Below are 20,551 nucleotides of genomic sequence, written 5' to 3' on the forward strand. Positions count from 1 at the left end.
TATTAACACAAATTTTATTGTAGGTTAAAATAAATATAAATATATATTTATATTATTAATCAAGTTAAAAATAACTATATATATTGTAAAAAAATAAAATTTTCTTAATAATTAAAAATTAATTGTTTTCATATTTTAATATTAGTAATAAAGTAATAAAATTTTATATATAAATAAATATTAATAGTAATAAATTATATATATTTTTTGGTAATTAATATTTTTTTAAAAAGTTATTTTATTTTTTTCAGATAGATATTATCACTTGAAACAACTGTAGCAATGATAAGACGACAAACGGTGGCCAAAAGCAGACAATTTTATTGCCAAACAATATCTGCCAAATAATTATTAGTTTATTATTATTATTATTATTATTATCCATATATTTGTTTCATTCAAATGATGGAAATGGACGACAACACCATCGATGACGTTAAGAGCAGTTCGTTCATAAACGTAACCCTTGCCTTCTGGACCAATGAAAACGGTGTGGCCATTGCTGCCCAACCACTGATCCAGAGGCATACCAACAACAACACAACCAGTACTGATGCCGATCCACGCGATAGACTGTCGGACAGTGCCGGACACAGTAGTGGTAGTAGCAGTAGTAGTAGTAATGATCGATATACTAATAACAGGCCAACAGTTCAACATCTTATATCCAAACTATTAACCGATCATTTGTTAGTCAGTGATTCCGTCGTCAATGATGATGAACCAGACGGTGCCGGTGCTGGTGTCAGTAGCGCCGGTGGATCTAATAGTTTGGTTACAAATATTAGCCGACGATTAGTTGATAATCTGACAGACAATTTGACAAACGAAACACTATTATTGTGTTCGCCAACCGATCAGTTAACAAATGACTGTTTCTGGACTAACGGTACGCTCAATGGCACCGACCTATCGTCGGCCACACATCCCGACCGAGTCTATTGGGCATTGTTTCTGGTGATACTACCGATTCTGGCACTGTTTGGCAATATTCTTGTTATTATGAGGTATGATATATATATATATATATATATATATATATATATATATATATATGCTATTATTAACATTTATTAACATTATTAACAGTTACATATAAAACAAAATTTATAATGAATTGTAATCAATAATAAAATTAATAATAATAACAAAAATTAATAAAAAAAATAGTTTTTAATTTTTTGTTTCTTAGTGTTTAAACTTTTTCTAATTCTGGTTTTTTTTAAATACCATTTATCTATTATTTAATTAACTGTAATATAGTATTAAATTGTTGTATTATTAAATTTAATTCATAAAAATATGATTTTTTTAAATGTAAAACATATTAATTGTTTGCCCCCCCCCCCGATATCCAGTGTCTATAGGGAGCGGACACTGCAAACTGTCACCAATTGGTTTATAGTTAGTCTGGCATTTGCCGACCTATTTGTTACCATTCCTATGGTCTTCTCGTTGTACGTAATGGTAAGTTATTGTCATTTATTAACTGATTTGTCAAATAAGAAAATATATATATTATTATTATTTTTTGTGCGCTTTTTTCTATTGCTGGCAAAAAATAAAATAACGCTTAAACTGTCGGCTTATGTATAGTCAGCCGCTAACCAAAAGTCATCTTTTAAGACATTTAAGACATTTATTTATTGTTAATGATTGATATATTTGCTTGTTTTGCGGTTATAAATATACACTACACACACACACACACACTTGAAATTGACGTTTAAATCTAATCTATAACTCTCTCTCTCTCTCTCTCTCTCTCTCTCTCTCTTTCTCTCACCCACTCACTCACTGATTCACTAGTTTTCTATTAATTTGTAACCAATAGAAATGTTAATCAATTTTATTTTGGTTTTTTTTGATAATTATATTAATAACAAAATTCTTAACCAATTTGTTTGTGAGCGATTTTTGTTGCAAATAAAATATAATATCATATATTTATCATATGATTAACAACAATATTGTACTGTATATATAAATTACACTAATATTAACTATTAGTATAAACTGGTATTTTTATATCCATAACCATATTTAGCAACAAATTTGTCTCTTTTTTCATGACATGTAAAATTACTTTACCCGCACTGGTTAGTAGTATTTATACTAACTATTACTATAGTTTGGGCACTGGTAGATGATATGATATACATATTACCCGTGTGTGTGTGTGTGTTTGTGTGATGATATTGTAGACAAACTGTCACACGTAATATTGATTAATATTTGATATCATATGCTATATAACATAAAATAATGCTAATATGATTTTGTTATTATATTCCGTATATATTAATATAATTTTTATCATAAATTTGCATATGTAATGTGTATGTGTCAAAAAATGAGTCTGGGTACATATACTGTATAATAACATTCAAAATAATTGAGTTAAACTAATGGTAATTCATGTAGGTAATCGCAATATATTATATTATTATTTTTTTAACATCATGAATTTAAATTTTTATTAATAAAATGTGATTTATTATTTATGTATATATATATTAATAAATTAGATAACTAGTAAAACAAATATAATTAATTATTACATTTTAAAAATTAAAAACAGTATTTAATCTATTATATGTTATTATATTATCGTATAATTTTAAATATTAATAAATAATTTAATTCTATATTTAATAATTATTAATAATTAATTTTATGAAATATTTTATATTATTCTATAAAAACATATTTCATGACTTTTGACACAATATACAGTATATATATATATATATACTGTACTATATATTCATGTATAATATGTATGTATAATCACGTATTATAGAAAAAAATAAAAAAAAAATTCTAATATTTAAATTTACTGTCAAATATTAATAGTGAAAATTCAATTTTCTATAAGTTTTATTATTTTTTTGATTTTGTCATCAAATCTCTCGTCAATTTTGGCAATCATTGTATGAAATTTTTATTTTATTTATTTATTTACAATATTACTATACATCAATTTTTTTATTATTTTGTCGCTTAAAATAGGAAGTAATATTCTAAATACATATATATATATAACTTCAATAATATTAAAAAAGTTTAAATATAAACCTTCAAACCATTTAAAATTTTTGTAGACTTACAGTATAAAAATTGCATGTGATATTTGAGATGATTTAATATAAATTTTTCTATATATATATATATACATGTATATATATAAAGGATTTTTTTTTGATAATATTATAAAACTTGTATTTTGTAAGTCATTACTATAAAAACTGTGACATGTATTTGCACTTTTGGCTAAAATGTCAATACATATAACGAGACATATCCTCTATATATATATACAGATATACTGTATATATATATTAGTGAACATTGTTTGACTTATAATACAATTTAAATATATTACATAGTAGTAGTAGTACAGTATTATATGTATAGTATGTAAAATATGTATATGTGATATAATTTTATTTTTAAGTTTAAACATCTATATATATATAATGTGTATATTATATATATATAGTAGTATACTACTATCTATATTTAAGATGGTTGACACTGCCATTAGTATATGTGAAAAAGTAAATCAATAGCAATGGCTTTTAATGATAAATTATGGCACTTATGTGTCGACCAAATCGCTTCAATTCACTAACTAATCATCGCATACATACATATACTGAGAGAGAGAGAGAGAGAGAGAGAGAGAGAGAGAGAGAGAGAGAGAGTTTAATAAAGTATATCGTATGATATAATATGAGTTCCCAATTTGCAGGTCCCCATTGTCTATAGTAGGCAATCCATAAATTGCTTATCTATTTTTGTGTGTAATTTATTTAGTTTTTTTTCATTTACGATACAAAAACATTCACCAAAAAATAGTCATTTTTCATATTTTCTGTTTTCACAAAAAAAACACTCTTCAAACAAAAAATCCAAATCTAAAAAACAATAGCTTTATTTTACAAATTAGTTTTTTGCCACTCATTTGTTTTTAATGTGTGTTTTTGTGTCTAATGTGTGCAACTTTTTACACAAACATATTTATTATTGTTATTATTTTATAACAAAATCAATATATAATTTGTTTTATAGTCAGTTTATTTGAATTAGTTTTCAAATTTTATCTATTTATTTATTTTTTTGCGCTAATGATTTTATGGTTAATTTTGTATTGAAAACTTTATACAGTATATGTACTTATAAATGAAAACTGTATTAAAATTGTATTACAAAGCGTTGCAATTAGTTTTTTTTGATAGAAATTAATATATATATATTATACAGTTATATTTTGTTTAACAAAAAAAATAGTTTACTAGTATTATTACAGTTTAAACTATCACAATTTATAGATAGATTAAAATTTATTATATAATTTTGTGATAAGCTTGCAATTTCAAGCTGTATTTGATATGAAAAATATTGGCAATTTTATACAAACAAAAATTTTTTTAAAGCAATAACTCACTCCCAGTAATAGTAATACTAATAATACAGTAGTAATAATGATAATAAATGATTTAGATAAAATTGCCAACATTTTCATTTTTTTTGTACAAAATTTTTTTATTGTTGGTTTTTTTTATTATTGTTGTTGTTATGTACTGTCATAGCACTGGGATTATATGACCAGACCTTTTATCCCGGCTCATTTATTTTGTGTCACACATTGGTAAATCATTTTTATTGTTGTATACAGTAGTAATATATTTATGGTTAGACACCGTACACTGTATGTATGCAATAAATGTAGATATTATATATATATATATATATATATATATATATATATATATATATATATATATATATATATATATATATCCAAAATAAACTACAATAGATTTATGTTATTATATACCATATATATATACAGTATATTTATGAGATTTCAATTTATCTATAATACAAGAAATTTTGCTTTACATTTATATATAAGATATTTATGTATGTATAATATTTTGTGTACAGCTTTCAATTGTCGTGTAATTTTGTTGTTATTAATTAATTTAACTAACTTTATAACTAATTTTATAACTGTTGCATTTATACATATATACATTAATAATAAATAATTAAAAACGGATATTTATCATTTATCTATCATTGAATTATTGTTAGACAATTTTTATTGTGAAAAACATTTTATATCAATTAATTATTTAATTAATTAATTAGAAAACAAATACTAATTAATATTTTCAACATAACTGACTTATTATTGTGTTATAAATGACATAAAATTTAATTATAATATGACATATAACGAGGAAAAACTGTTATTGATATTTTTATTAAAGAAATTATAGAAATTAATATTAATATAATAATACTATTTATAACATATTTATTATGTATATAATTTCAATTAATTATTTTAATTATTATGAAATAGAAATGCAATAATTTAATTTATATATAATGAAATATTATATATATATATATATATATTGTATTTATGAATTTATTATATCATATCTACAATTTGCTATTTAAATAATTGTGTAGTTTATGCAAATTTGTTATCTACATATTTGCATATATTTGTAATTAAAATCATTGAATTAATAAAATTTAGATATAATAGTTTTATTTATAATAAATAAATGTTATACTATTTATGAATAATATATACAAATATAATATCATTTTTAATAATTTATTTTAAATATAATATTTATTAAGCATTATGAATTAAATAATAAAAATAATACATTACATACTTAATTGTATCATATTTTTTTATGTTTATATACTGTATAATTTATATATAATATAATTAATTTATAAATTTAATTAAATAACTATATTATATTAATATTAAAGACTGCATAATATTTAATTATTAACTGTTTCAAATAAAATATATTTATATATTGATATAAAATAATAATAAGTTTTTAATTGAAATAAAAACAATTGTTTTCTATTAAATTGTATTTTTATATCTAAGATGTCTAAATCTTTTTCTAGTTTTATAACAATTAATGACATAATTATTGTTAAATTGTGTCAACGATACTACATATTATACAGTATATATAAAGTACACAAAATATTTTAAAAATTACTTCATTTAATGGCATTTTTTGTTTGTTTTTTAAAAACGCTTTAATTTTACACATTATTTAATTTAAAGCATTTACTATTTATATTTTAGTGTTTAATTATAGTGACAAAACATTTAGGATTTTTAGAAAATATTTTGTTTAACAGTTTATTATAAAACAACTTTACAATAATAAAAATCATTTTGTTTGTTGTTATGGCTAAAATATTTTTGTAAGTTTATATTTTAATTAAATAACTAGTTGCGAAAAAATTTAATTTAATTTTAATTTTTATAAATTATTTTATATAAATTATACTAGCATGTACATTTATTTAATTGTTTTTTAAAACTATAATATTTAAATAACGTTTAGCTAAATAAATTTAATATTTAGTTAAATATTTAAAACTAATCTAAAATGTAAATATAAAAGATATTAAAAATAATATTTATAAAAAAAATATAATAATTATAAACTAAATTTATAAAATCTTTTTTTTTAACTAATTAGTGTTTTAAAGTTTATTTTCAGTAAATCTTACGTTTAAAAGTTATACTAAATTAATATTAAACAATATTTAACAAATAATAATCAAATTAATAAATTTCAAAAAATATCAATATTATAAATTAAAACTTTTTACAAATTATTATTAATTTTAGTAAAATATATTATTAAATTAGTAATATATAATATATAATAAATTATATATTAATAGTAATATAGATTTTTATATTATTGTAGCTAAAATCTATATTTACGAAACTAATGTTAAAATATAGTAAAAATTGTTTATATTAAAAGTTTCATTATCATTAACTATTGCACAATAATTATAATAAATTTTAATAAAATATCCTCATATTATTATTATACAAAGTTATTAATGTTTATTAAAAAAAATATTAATATAATAGTAACAAAATATGTTATGCAATGCATACTAATTATGAATAAAAATTTAAACATTATATATTTAACGGAAATATTTTTGCAAACTTAAAATTTTTAATTTAAGTTATTTTTCAAAAAATTAGACTTTAGTTTAGTAATATTTAATTTAATTATATATTTATATAAATTTAAAATGTTGATTATTAATTCTATTATTATTATTATTAAAATTATATTTGAAAATTTTTATATGAAATAAAACAAATATGAATTATATATTTTATATAAATATTTACTAAAAATGTCTATTGAATTATTTTGGACATCAGGTGTTTTCAAAAGCATTTTACTCTTTTGATAATTATTTCAATAATTAATAATTTAATTAAAATTGTGTTTTTAATTTTCAAACTAAACTTTTAAGTACATAAGTTTAGAATATTTTAAAAACATATTTTTAATTTATATATTTAGTAATAATTATTTATTTTATCAAGTTTACTTTTGAATATATATATTATATATTATTTTTGTAGTATTAGCAAACATTTTTTTATTATTATTTTGAAAATATATACAGATATAATTAATTAATAGCACTTAAAAACAAATTGATAACAGCAATTATTTGTAGTATTATCATTAAAATTATTATAGTTTGCATAGAAAATGTTTAATTTTATTAATTACATGAAAAATTAAAATGATTTATATATATATAAATATATACAATGTTACTAAATATAAATTTATATTTATCGTTGTATATACTGTATATATATAAATTTATATATATATATATATGTCAACGACAATGTTATTTATATTAGTAATTTAATTTTAATAATTTAGTCGTAATTATGGACTAACTTTAATAATATTAAAAATATTAAATAAAATATTAAAATATATACTGTATATTCATACAGACACGTAAAATTAATTATATCATATTAATCATTAGTTTATTTGATATAATTTATAAATATTTCAACTAAGACAACATTTCATAGATAATGGCATAGATGTCAAAGTTTAACTAAAAGTTTGCTTTCAATTAACTAAATTAATTTAATAATTTTGTAATTTATATTTTATATACATAACATACAGCAATAATAATACTAATATTTTAATTAGCTACTAATGATATAACTTTTAAAAATGTAAACATAATTAATAATTTCGTTTTATAAAAATAAACATTATTAAATTTATTTATTATTTATTTTATAAATAAAATCTCTGACTTAATAACTTTAAATGTTTTTATAACATGATTTAAACTCTTATTTTTTGATAAAATAAAATGTTTGTGAATTGATTTGTGATAAAAACTTATAATCAAACTATTAGTAAAAAATATATTATTAACTGAAACAGCAAATAAAAATTATTTTAAAAAATCTTTCACAAAAAAATATATATTAAAGTTTGTTTAAAATATACTGTATATAAGTTATAGTATACAAAGTTAATAACATAATGGATGGTATAAATGGCTTTTTATGTACTAAACTCACAGAAAAACGTATACTTTTTTTTCGGTGAAAAAAAATGTTTTACTATTTTTTCGGAGTAAATATTATATACAGTAGATATACAATATATTATTATTATTATTATTATTATATATATAATATATATTTGTTTTATGATGATGTTTTATTGGGCTAATAGTCATATATATATATATATATATAATTTATACAGTACTGAGATATGAAAGATGATTGAGATTATCTGAAAAACAAAACAAATCATTTGAAACAAAACAAAATATATGAAAAAAATTGTTAAAAAAAATATTTAATGTTTTCACACACACACACACAAAATATATACAGTTTATATCGTTTTTTTGTTGTTGATGACCACTACACCTTAACATTATATCATAAATTTAATGTACTTAACCATTATTTTTGTGGTGTGTATACTGTATTATACTATAGTTATAATAATAATAATAATAATAATGGGAAATAACATTTAGCATTATTATTTTTTTGTATTGATAACACATATTTTTACATGCATTACAATATCAGTAATAAATAAATAAATATCAGTAAAAATGTTTATAAAAAATAAAATAATACGTGATTTTAGTATATATTATCTAATTTTTTATATTTAATGTTTTGTTTTTTTTAAATATAATTTAGATATTTATATATAAATAAAACAATAATATTCTAAATAATATATTTTATTTATTAGGTTCTGATAAATTTTACGAAATGTAATTTATAGCTATAACAAAAAAATCAAATAATAAAAAATTAATAAATTACTGATATATATATATATCATTTACTTTCCAACAAAATTGTTAGTATATTACTATTTTATTTATTATATACACTAATAATAATAATACAATAGTTTTAGCCAAATAGTAATATAAAATAATAATAATAATATTGAAATTTTTATATTAATATTCTTATTATTCTTATTGTACTTCATTTCTTTGGTCCATTAGATTGAATTCAATGATAATAATAATAATAGAAATCATGATATACTGTATAATATATTAGCAAATTATATATTTTTTTCATTATTGTTATACAATGAGTATTGTCAGTAATATATAAATTTATATATATATATATAATATATACAGTATATATAATATATATATATATATTACTATATTTATTTATTATTTTTTTGTTGGAATAAATTTTTCTTTTCTATTACTTCCTTATATAATAAAATATTTTTTCTAATAGCAATATGGTTTAAATCTCTTAAATAGATAGATAAAGTATTAATAAATATAGTATTTATATAATATTTTATTACCAGTATATCAAAATTATTATTATTATTATTAATCTAAAGGTTTAATAAAATAACTAAAAGATTTGATACTTATTAATACATTAATGAAAAATATTAGTATTATTATTAATATAGTATTAGCATTACATAATATATTATTAGATATAACATATAATATTAAAGTATTATATTATCAAATTTCCAGAATAATATTAGCATTATAAAATGAATATTTAAAAAATATTAAATTATTTAACAATTTAATTATATTTTAATTATAATAAAGTTAAATTTAAAACATTTATGTATCTAAAAACTTAATTTAAAATTTAATATTTTATAACATTTATTAAATATATACATAATATATTATATATAAATCAATTTTATTAATATAACTTAGTAAATAAACAGTAAGTACAATATTTACATTAAAAATTATTATTTATTAATGAATTGCAAAATTTTTATAAATTTAATTAAAAATTTAAATCATTGATAAACAGAACGGAGAATATTTAATAAGTTATTTATTTGTTATATTATTTATAATAAAACACAAATATTAAGATGAATATATATTTTTTGTTAAAAACACTTTTAATAAATATTGTAATAGTAATCATAAAACTTAAAAAGCAAATACAAAGTATTATATAAAAGTGTAGTAATAGCAGCAAAAAAATTGCATATTTATGATTGAGTTATAATATAGTGGAAAATGTGTTGACTTAGACATTATTTTCATTATTATATTCAATATATATATATAAATATTATAAATTTATGAGTCGGTACTTAACAATTGACTTATTTGTTTAAAACGTGCAAATTTAGTAATAATTTTTTTATTATAAAAATATATTTAACTAAGAAATATTATTATTTAACAATTTTATTTTGCTATTCATTTTTATACTGTACATTATATACAGTATATATATATATTTATATATAAAGTTTAATATTTGTTTAAATCAATAAAATTTTTAATAAGAAAAGTAATTAATTAATATTATTCAAATAAATTTATTAAAAGTTTTGTCAAAAATTCTCTATATTAACATTTCAAACATGTTTTTAATTTATATGTTAATTAAATATTATAAAAAAAACATGTATATAAAATAATTTTTAATTACATCTATGCTTATATATCATCAATACATCAATATATTATGATTATTACAAATATAATTAGTTGCAAATAAATTAACTTAAAAATAAAAGTTACTATTTTGATTATATTCAACTTAATTATAATAATTTTAATGCAATTTTTTTTGTATCATATAAAATATATTTTATTTAAGTAAATATGATAATATCTATAAAAATAATTAATGATATATATACAAATACACACACACTTGATATACAAATATTTGATCATTTATTTTAATGCTAAATTATGACAAACGAAAACATAATAATATATTATAATTATTTTTTCACTCAATAATAATAATATTAAATAAATGAATGAATGAATAACTGAATGAATAACTGACAATAATGTATGCAAAATACAATAATAAACTTAAATAATATTTGTTTAGACAACACTTATAATGTTATCAAAATTTATATATATATTTGTAGTGATGTTAATTGTTGTTAATATTATTGTTTGGTTTAACTTATTCTACTAAATTAATTAAATAAATAAATTTTTAATTTATAGATTAAATTAATTTTAAGTTTTTTCAATAATCTTAGTCAATAACATATTTATTTATTTTTAAATATATATATATAAACAAATTTTATTTAATTGTCAAACACACACAATATGTTCAATATTGAAAGTTAACATCACTAGTTTGCCACTAGTATTAATTCAATAATTGTCTGTGTGAATGTAATACCAATACATTAACAACAAAAAATTGTAAATATTTTTTATGGTTTAATTTTAACAAATATTCTAAAAATAAAAATAATATCATATATTCACACATTTATTTCTATTTTTGTATTTATATAAATAATTTTTTTGTCTATTGTTTACTATATAAATATATTGATATATATATATATACAGAATATTCCTATTGACAATAATACATGCATACTAAGTATCCGACAATATTTATAATATTATTTAATATATATTTTTTTGTTGAACACATTTTTATACATAAGAGTCCTATTGTTGTAATCATCCGCCAAACAACTAACTATTGGTAAAACAATTATTGTGTGTTTGTATTTAAGCTAAAGAAACAGCAAAAAAAATTTGTTAGACTTTATTTTTTTTCAAGAAACATACACTACTAAAACATATGACATTATTATTATTATAATAATAATAAAACAAAACAACTTATAAAACACTGATATTAAAGTCACGGACAGTCAGTTAGTCAGTCAGTAGTCTTTGACACAGTAGTATGTGTTGCTGTCTTAAGACAACTTAAAAAAGAGTAGTTTTTGTTGTCTAAACAAATCCGATCTCAATTTAAGCCAAACTTTTTTTTCTTTTCTTTTATTGTGTTTTATTTTCTCTCTACTTATTTAATATCAAACAACAAAACTATGTGTCTAAACATTTCTGTCCCTTTGATATTGTTTTTTAAAACAAAAAAATATATATATATAACACGACTTATACTATAGACTTATATATATATGTGTGTTGAAGACTACTACTCTACTTGTGTTTTGTATTATACACTTTATATTGACATATCAGTGAGTTTTCAATCACAACTGAAAATAATGGTTGTGTGTGTGTATGTATGTGTGTGTGTATGTATGTGTGTGTGTGTATGTATGTGTGTGTGTATGTATGTGTGTGTGTGTGTATGTATGTGTGTGTATGTATGTGTGTGTGTATGTATGTGTGTGTATGTATGTGTGTGTGTATGTATGTGTGTGTGTGTATGTATGTGTGTGTGTATGTATGTGTGTGTGTGTGTATGTATGTGTGTGTATGTATGTGTGTGTGTATGTATGTGTGTGTATGTATGTGTATGTGTATGTGTATGTGTATGTATGTGTGTGTATGTATGTGTGTGTGTATGTATGTGTGTGTGTGTGTGTGTGTGTGTGTGTGTGTGTGTGTGTGTGTGTGTGTGTGTGTGTGTGTGATCTCTAATCAAGAGGGAGATAAAGATGAAAAACTTGAGAGAGAAAGATAGAGATTACTATATACTATATATATATATATATATATATATATATATAACTGTTGTTTGTGTGTCGAAAATGTTTAGTTGTTTTAGATTTTTTTTCTCTGTGTGTATATATGTTTTGTTTCTTTATTTATTTATTTCTATTTCAGTCACTTTCAGTAACAATGTTTTGTAAGTGTTTTTGTTTTGTTGTTGAGTAAAGAAATGAAGTGATTGTGTCGTCTTTCAGTAGTGAGTGGTGACACTGAAAGAGAGTGGGAGTGAGAGAGAGAGAGTGAGAGAGAGAGAGAGAGAGAGAGAGAGAGAGAGAGAGAGAGAGAGAGTTACAGTTTAGTTAAAGATAAGGGAAAGGAGGGATTGGAAAGACCTAACAGCAAGAGTTTTGGGCACAGATTGTCGGGTAATGCAGTCGACGTGATCTGCATTATGCCGTCAAATGTAAATAATTAAGTTTGAGATGTCATCCCAATTGTGTGCTCTCTTTCTCTCTCTCTCTCTCTCTCTCTAACAATGCTTATACAAAGTAGTGTTTGGGTCCACTATTTAATTGTCAGATAACAACACTTAGACTGTATATAACAGTCTATATATACTGTATTATATACTATAGTATATGTAATGATTGTGTTTATCATATGAATAAATACCCAGACTTTTGTTGTGTGTGTGTATGTGTGTGTGTGTGTGTGTGTGTGTGTGTGTGTGTGGACCTCAAACAGATAGCCACCGACAAAACCACTTCAAACACAAATACAACTTAATTCAAATTGAATTTTCTCATGTGTTTGTACTTGTAGTGTATATACAATATATATATATAACTTGCTGTATATATAATTAATACAACACACATACACACAGAAATATATAGATAAATAGATACATAGATAGAGTCAAATAATAAGGGTAATCATCAAACAATTTAATTATATAGTTTTGATGTTTAACTTTTTGGTGGTCATGTATTGATTGCATGTATTGTTATTTATATGTGTGTTACTAATAATAATACAATCAATAAACTTTTGTCTAATAATTTTGCTATATTTTGCTATTATACATAATATATAGTGTATTTAATGCGTGAAAATCATAGGACAAAAATTTTAATGAATTTTTATTAAATCAATGCAATTGACTATTGTATGAAAAATAATGTCTAATCAATGCCATATAATATTGCATTTATTTTGCACAATGACTTATAAATTGTTTTGAATATCTTTTTTAAAAACATTAGTTATCTGTTAGTCATTTATCTATAAAAAAACTGTAAACTCATTACCAATAAATATTCAATATATTATTTTAAAATATTTAAATTATATATATATATATATTGATTACAATTTGCTGATATTAAAATCAATAACTTTACACACATACACTAAACTAGTATATATATATAATATATTGATAAATCATGAAAGATATTATAATTTTTAAAAATTTTTTATACAGTAATTAGCATTTTTTAAAAATTGTATGATAAATTGTATTAGTATAAATTATTAATTTTAATATATAAATATATTGTATTAACATATATATATATATATATATATATATATAAATTTTTCAAATACATAATTTATTGAAAGTGCGAAAATATTTTATCTATTAATATTTTATTATTGATTTTACTTAATCACAAATTATTAATACAGTACTTATATATATTAAGATAAGAAAAATACATTACATTATATAAATATTTTTATTTTTGTATCTCTGAATAACTTTATATATATATATAAATATTTGATAAAATAATAAAACTTGAATACCAGTGGAAACCATAATTAAAAAAACCGTTTTTATTAGTTAAGTGTTTCGTTCGTTTTGGTTATAAAAATATTTAAAATAAAAATGAAATCCAATTTTTTGATAAATACATTGTTTCCATTGATTTGCATTATTATTATTATTAGTAGCAGTATTAAGGGGTCATTTAGTTTACGACCCGCTATCAAAAATTACCAAAACTTCAATAATAATAATAATAATAATTATGCCGATAATTATACACCAATTCCGGCCAATTTTTCAATTAAATGGTATGACCAAAAGTTAGACCATTTTAATTATGTAGAAACCCAACGATTCAAACAACGTTATATTGTGTCGACTGACCACTGGTGCGATGGTTGTCCCATATTTTTCTATGCCGGCAACGAGGGCGACATTTTTATGTTTGCCAACAATACGGGTTTTATGTGGGAAAATGCCCGCCGTTTTCGGGCAATGGTATTGTTTGCCGAACACCGATACTATGGCAAGTCTATACCGTTTGGCAAACTTGATCGCAATCTCCAACATCTCGGCTATCTGACCACTGAACAAGCGTTGGCCGATTTTGCCGAGTTATTGGAGTTTATTAATGACACTGAACCAAAAGCGGCCAACAGTCCAGTGGTAACGTTTGGCGGCAGTTATGGCGGTATGCTGGCCGCATGGTTTCGCATGAAATACCCGCATCTGACTGTCGGTGCGTTGGCTGCATCGGCACCGATACTCCAGTTTCCCGGCATTTACGACTGTAACGGTTACTTTGATATTGTTAGCAAAGATTTCAAAGACTATTCGGTCAATTGCTATGAAAGCATACGCAAGTCGTGGCCAGCGGTACGCCGACTGTTGGATACGGTTGACGGTCGCAAATGGTTGTCCAAAACGTTTGTCATGTGTAAGCCATTGGAGGAAACACAGAAAGAGGACTTTGTTAGCTGGCTATCAAATACATGGGAAAGTCTGGCAATGATTGACTACCCAAATCCGGCATCATTTTTGCAACCATTGCCCGCTTATCCCATACGCGAAGTGTGCAAACTGTTGACCGATCCGACCAAAACCGATCGGCTATTGCTTGAGGACATCTATAGAGGCGCATCCATTTACTATAACTATACCGGCAAAACCAAATGCAATGATATCAGTCTACAGGCACAGGATTTGGGAACCGATGCCTGGAATTTTCAGGCCTGTACTGAAATGGTGTTACCTGTCTGTGCCAATGGCCAGACGGATATGTTTTGGGATAGACCATGGAATTTGACCGAATTTTCTGATGGATGCCGTAAAACATATGGTGTTCCGTCCGATAAGGAAAAGGCTATTATATTGTTTGGCGGTAAACATATCGGAGCCGCCACTAACATCATATTCAGTCAGGGATCACGCGACCCGTGGAGTGTCGGCGGTGTACTCAAGACAGTGGCGCCGTCATTGCCGGCCATTTTGATACCGAATGCCTGTCATCACGAAGATCTGCGATCGGAAGGTCCGAATGATCCGCCAGAGCTGAAGGCGGCCCGTAATCAGGAGATCCAGATTATTGGCGATTGGATTAAACAACATTATCGGCAAATTGATCCCAATTTATATCGGCAATGGGTTCACAATTTTAACGGCGATTTAGTTACTGATATTTGAGTTTATTATTTTATAGATAAAAATTACATATACTATTGATATTTATAGACTATTAAAATTATTTTTTTAAAAAATGAAAAAATTTTAAGACTAAATATATGATAGCAAAACAAATATGAAAATATTTTTAAAAATAAACAGTAATGCAAACAAACAGTTTTTCTATTTCTAAAAAAATAAATAAAATTCAGATTATTATTAAATACATAACAGAATAATATTCTGCAAAATTCTTGGTATTTTTTCATCTAAAAAAAATTATAATCAAAAACGAAAACTATAAGTAAATAAACTTTAAAGTAGTATTTTCAATGCATTTTTACTGTATTTTTTGAGACTAAATATTTTTTCTATTTCCTATCGATAACAACACCTAAAAAAAATTTCATCCATTGTTTGCCAAACTTCTATAGTTTGCAGAATTTTTTAAACAAATATTAAAAAAGGCATCAAAAATATTTATGAAATATATATTATTATTATTATACATATATCCTGTGTTTACCTTTTTATTTCATGATATTTTACCAATATATACTGTATATATATATATATGATGTACTGTTTATATCATATAATATACATTATACTGTATACAGCATAAGAGGATTTACATGATATAACCTTTAGTTTCATTGCTTTATTTTATTTTTTATTATTGGTTGTCATTAAGTATATAACAAGAGAAAAATGTAATGATTTTTTTCTCTCTCTCTTTATTTTCTCTATTATTATATTAATGTTTTCCTATATTTACAAAACATTAATGTTTACACAAAAAATATGATTTAATCAAAATGTTTAGTCAGTTGTGTGTTAGTGTGTGTGTATTGTGTAATATATGTTTATTTTATTTTGTTATTTAATAATTTACAACAATTTATACAGCATTTTCAGACAAATACTCGTTAAGGCAATCAAATTTAATCCTCTTTATTGTTAGGATCAGATAAAATTATAAATATTTTATATAACATTTACTATTTTTCTTTAAATAAAAATATTTTGTTAAATATTATAAATTTTATATTTAAAAAATTTAATTCTACTTATTTTATTATTATTATTTTAGTATTTTATTTCATAAAAGTAGTTTCAAACTTTTTAGACATTATAATAGAAAATACATACATAAATGGTATCTACTATACAATATTCAAATGTAATATTTGTTTTGTTTTGTTTTTTTAGTTACTTTAGTATAAATCAAAAGCCAAAATATATTTTATTTTTTATTTTTTAAAAACATATAGAATTTTTATGAACTAAAATTGAAATTTTAATTCAAACATAAAATATTTATTGCCTCTAAACAAAAATTAATAACATTCACTACCAAAAAACACATATAAACTATTACTTTTTAAAAATATTTTAGATATTTATAAATATTGTATATATATATATTATATTATACTTTAGTACTAATGCTAAGTTACTTAAATATTTTATTATTTTTTTATATATATATTATTTAATAAAATCATAAAATTGTAAAAAAATACTTTATTTTATTCTAGTTAAGACATTGTTTCAAAAATGTATATACAATAAAGTATACTGTATTAAAATAAACTGTAAGTTTAAAAAAACAAATGTAAGTAAATATATCAAGAATTTGAACTTAAAATTGAAAAATAAATAAATAATATTAATATATATATATATATATTAATAGATTAAATTATATACTGTATATCTTTTTATATAATATTCTAATTTAAAAATTTAATCATATTTTTGTAAAAATAAAAATAATTATATATATTTTTAGTAAAAACAGAGATTATAAGTAATAATAATAATAAATTATCAATAACACATAAAATTAACTATAAAGTAGTATTAGTTTTAAATATTATTTTCATATTTGACAGAGAATTTTTTTTATCAAAAAGTATAAACTATAAAATAATTGTATTTTAAAAATAGTATTAAATTTATATTGAAATGTTTTCAAGTGGAAAATCTTATTGTGATTTAAATGATAAGTCTATATATATTAGTACGATACTGTATATATATAACTTATATACACTTATTTATATATATATATTTTTTTTGATCGCTGAATCTAAAATCATTTCTATTTTTATCTTAGTTTTGTTTTATTTAAAATAATTTTTTTTATAAGATAATAGATATATAAAATACTTATTATATACAATAGTTATATTATAAATATAATAAATATGTTGTGATGGCAATTATAACTGTCTTATTTTTTTTAATATTATCAGTACTTAACTTAAGTTTATTATGACACCAATAATATTAAATGATTTTTTAAGTGTATGTGTAAAAGTTGGTAGTGAGTAACTTTATAATAATTAATATTATAGTATTAAAAATTTAATTATTTATTTAAAAAAATAATTTTTTTAATAATTTTTTTGGAATCTATGATTTATTTAGATTTTATTCAAACATTTAAACGCATTTATAATTTGTATTGAATATGAATAAAATATACAATAAATAGATAAAAGTTTTTTTTGTATGTCTTTATATAATATTTAAATACTGTAATACTGATATCATTATATTATAAAATATGTATATATTGTACATTATTGAGATTATTATTAAATTATTATTTTTTTCAAAAAAATACTAATACAAATAATTCATTAATACAATGATAGTATGAAAACCTGTGTTTACAGTACTAAACATAAAAATAATATATAAATAAAAATAAATCTGACAAATAAAATACCCAAAATATTTTGTATAGTATTATATAACAATAACTGAAGATTTATACGACTAAAACTAAATTTTTTAGCATTTTTATATGTCTTTATAGTATTATTTTTATTTTACTTTTGTTTTGTTATTATATAATTTATGATAATATCTTCTCTAATACAAAAGCATTATATATTTTAATATATACTATATATATACTATATATATATATATATATATATATATATATATATACATAAATATTTAGATATATATATAAATAAATAAAGCTAAAAAATATTATTTATATACAAAAAAAAACTAACAGTGAATTTGTTCATATATTTTTCCGAGTCTTTTGTATTATATATATATATATATATTAAATTTTTTTATATATATGTATAAAATATCTATAGATATGTATTATTTTATTTTGTTTTTTTTTGTTGTTGTAGTGGTTTTTGTTTTTAGTTATAGTCTATTATATATATATACCTAAGAAAATATTGTCAAAACAAAAATCACTATAATTTTCAAAAAAAAAAGATTATTATATTTTTATATTTTTCCCCATATATTATCCGCATTTTATATAATTTATATAATATATTATTAGTGTAGCTCATATCATGGGTGTCGTAAATATTTATGTTAGTTATTACTGATTATATATATATATATATATATATATTGATATATCTATATATTTATAGCAAAAATAAATAAATATATAATATAATATAATAGAGTATAAAATAATATAATATAATAGAGTATAATATAATATATATAATATGTATAATATATATATATATTCATTAATATATTTTTTCTATATTTATATTTTTATATATTTATCTCTATTCTCTATTACTTTTATATGATAATATTAATATATACTGTATATTATATCTACAAACATAATTATAACAACATTTATTTGATACATAATATGATGAGTACTCTTTACTCTCTCTCTCTCTCTCTCTCTCTCTCTCTCTTTTTCTTCAATACATTATATCATTATATTTACAAATATTAGTTGATATTTTTCTTCTAGTGATATATATAATGTCCTAATGTGATGATCCTCTTAATACTATTACTTATGTGTTTTTTAATGCAGTAATTAATATTTAGTTTGGCTTACAGTCTATAATATGATAAAAAATAAGAGAAAGAAAGAGAGAAACTAATAATCTCTCTTTTTTTGGTACCGATAATAAACATATATAAAAAAAATTTTATGATATGTTGTTTTCATCTGTTTTTTTTGCTGTATAAATACTTAGAGATATCGAGAAAAAATTATTAGCAATGTTTGCAATCGATTTTCCAGTATTTCTGATGGTTTATATATCATATACTATCCATATATATATCAATATATACAAAATAGTCATATCGTAATATTAAATATCATCCATAAAAAAAGTTAGGGCTTAAAAAAAGTCAACCACACCATTTGATAGCTATGTATATGTGTTTTGTGCTGACATTATAAAAATGTCGATTAGTTTGGATGATGTGTTTGATGTGTGTGTGTGTGTGTGTGTGTGTGTGTGT

The 20,551-nt window shown here is 20.7% G+C and overlaps 2 protein-coding genes across 2 annotated transcripts in view; both read left to right on the plus strand.

Annotated features, from left to right (window-relative positions):
- Nucleotides 1-405: 405 nt before the first annotated feature.
- Nucleotides 406-20,551, plus strand: part of LOC128964668 (dopamine D2-like receptor) — a 55,702-nt gene continuing 35,556 nt past the window's right edge. Inside the window, exons 1-2 of the mRNA XM_054311305.1 lie at nucleotides 406-1,007; nucleotides 1,359-1,467. Of these exons, the coding sequence (XP_054167280.1) occupies nucleotides 406-1,007; nucleotides 1,359-1,467 (711 nt within the window). The remainder of the gene's footprint in view (nucleotides 1,008-1,358; nucleotides 1,468-20,551) is intronic.
- On the plus strand, nucleotides 14,649-16,448 carry LOC128964895 (lysosomal Pro-X carboxypeptidase-like). Its single transcript, XM_054311551.1, has one exon. The coding sequence runs from the start codon at nucleotides 14,729-14,731 to the stop codon at nucleotides 16,289-16,291; it is 1,563 nt and encodes a 520-aa protein (XP_054167526.1). The 5' UTR covers nucleotides 14,649-14,728; the 3' UTR covers nucleotides 16,292-16,448.

Source organism: Oppia nitens, unplaced genomic scaffold (assembly GCF_028296485.1).
Source record: "Oppia nitens isolate AA-2021 unplaced genomic scaffold, nextdenovo-longstitch-racon4-pilon3 scaffold9_pilon_pilon_pilon, whole genome shotgun sequence".
NCBI lineage: Eukaryota > Metazoa > Arthropoda > Arachnida > Sarcoptiformes > Oppiidae > Oppia > Oppia nitens.

What these genes read in the sequence shown, in the direction of transcription:
- LOC128964895 (XM_054311551.1), top strand. Translation starts at nt 14,729, where the DNA reads ATGAAATCCAATTTTTTGATAAATACATTGTTTCCATTGATTTGCATT.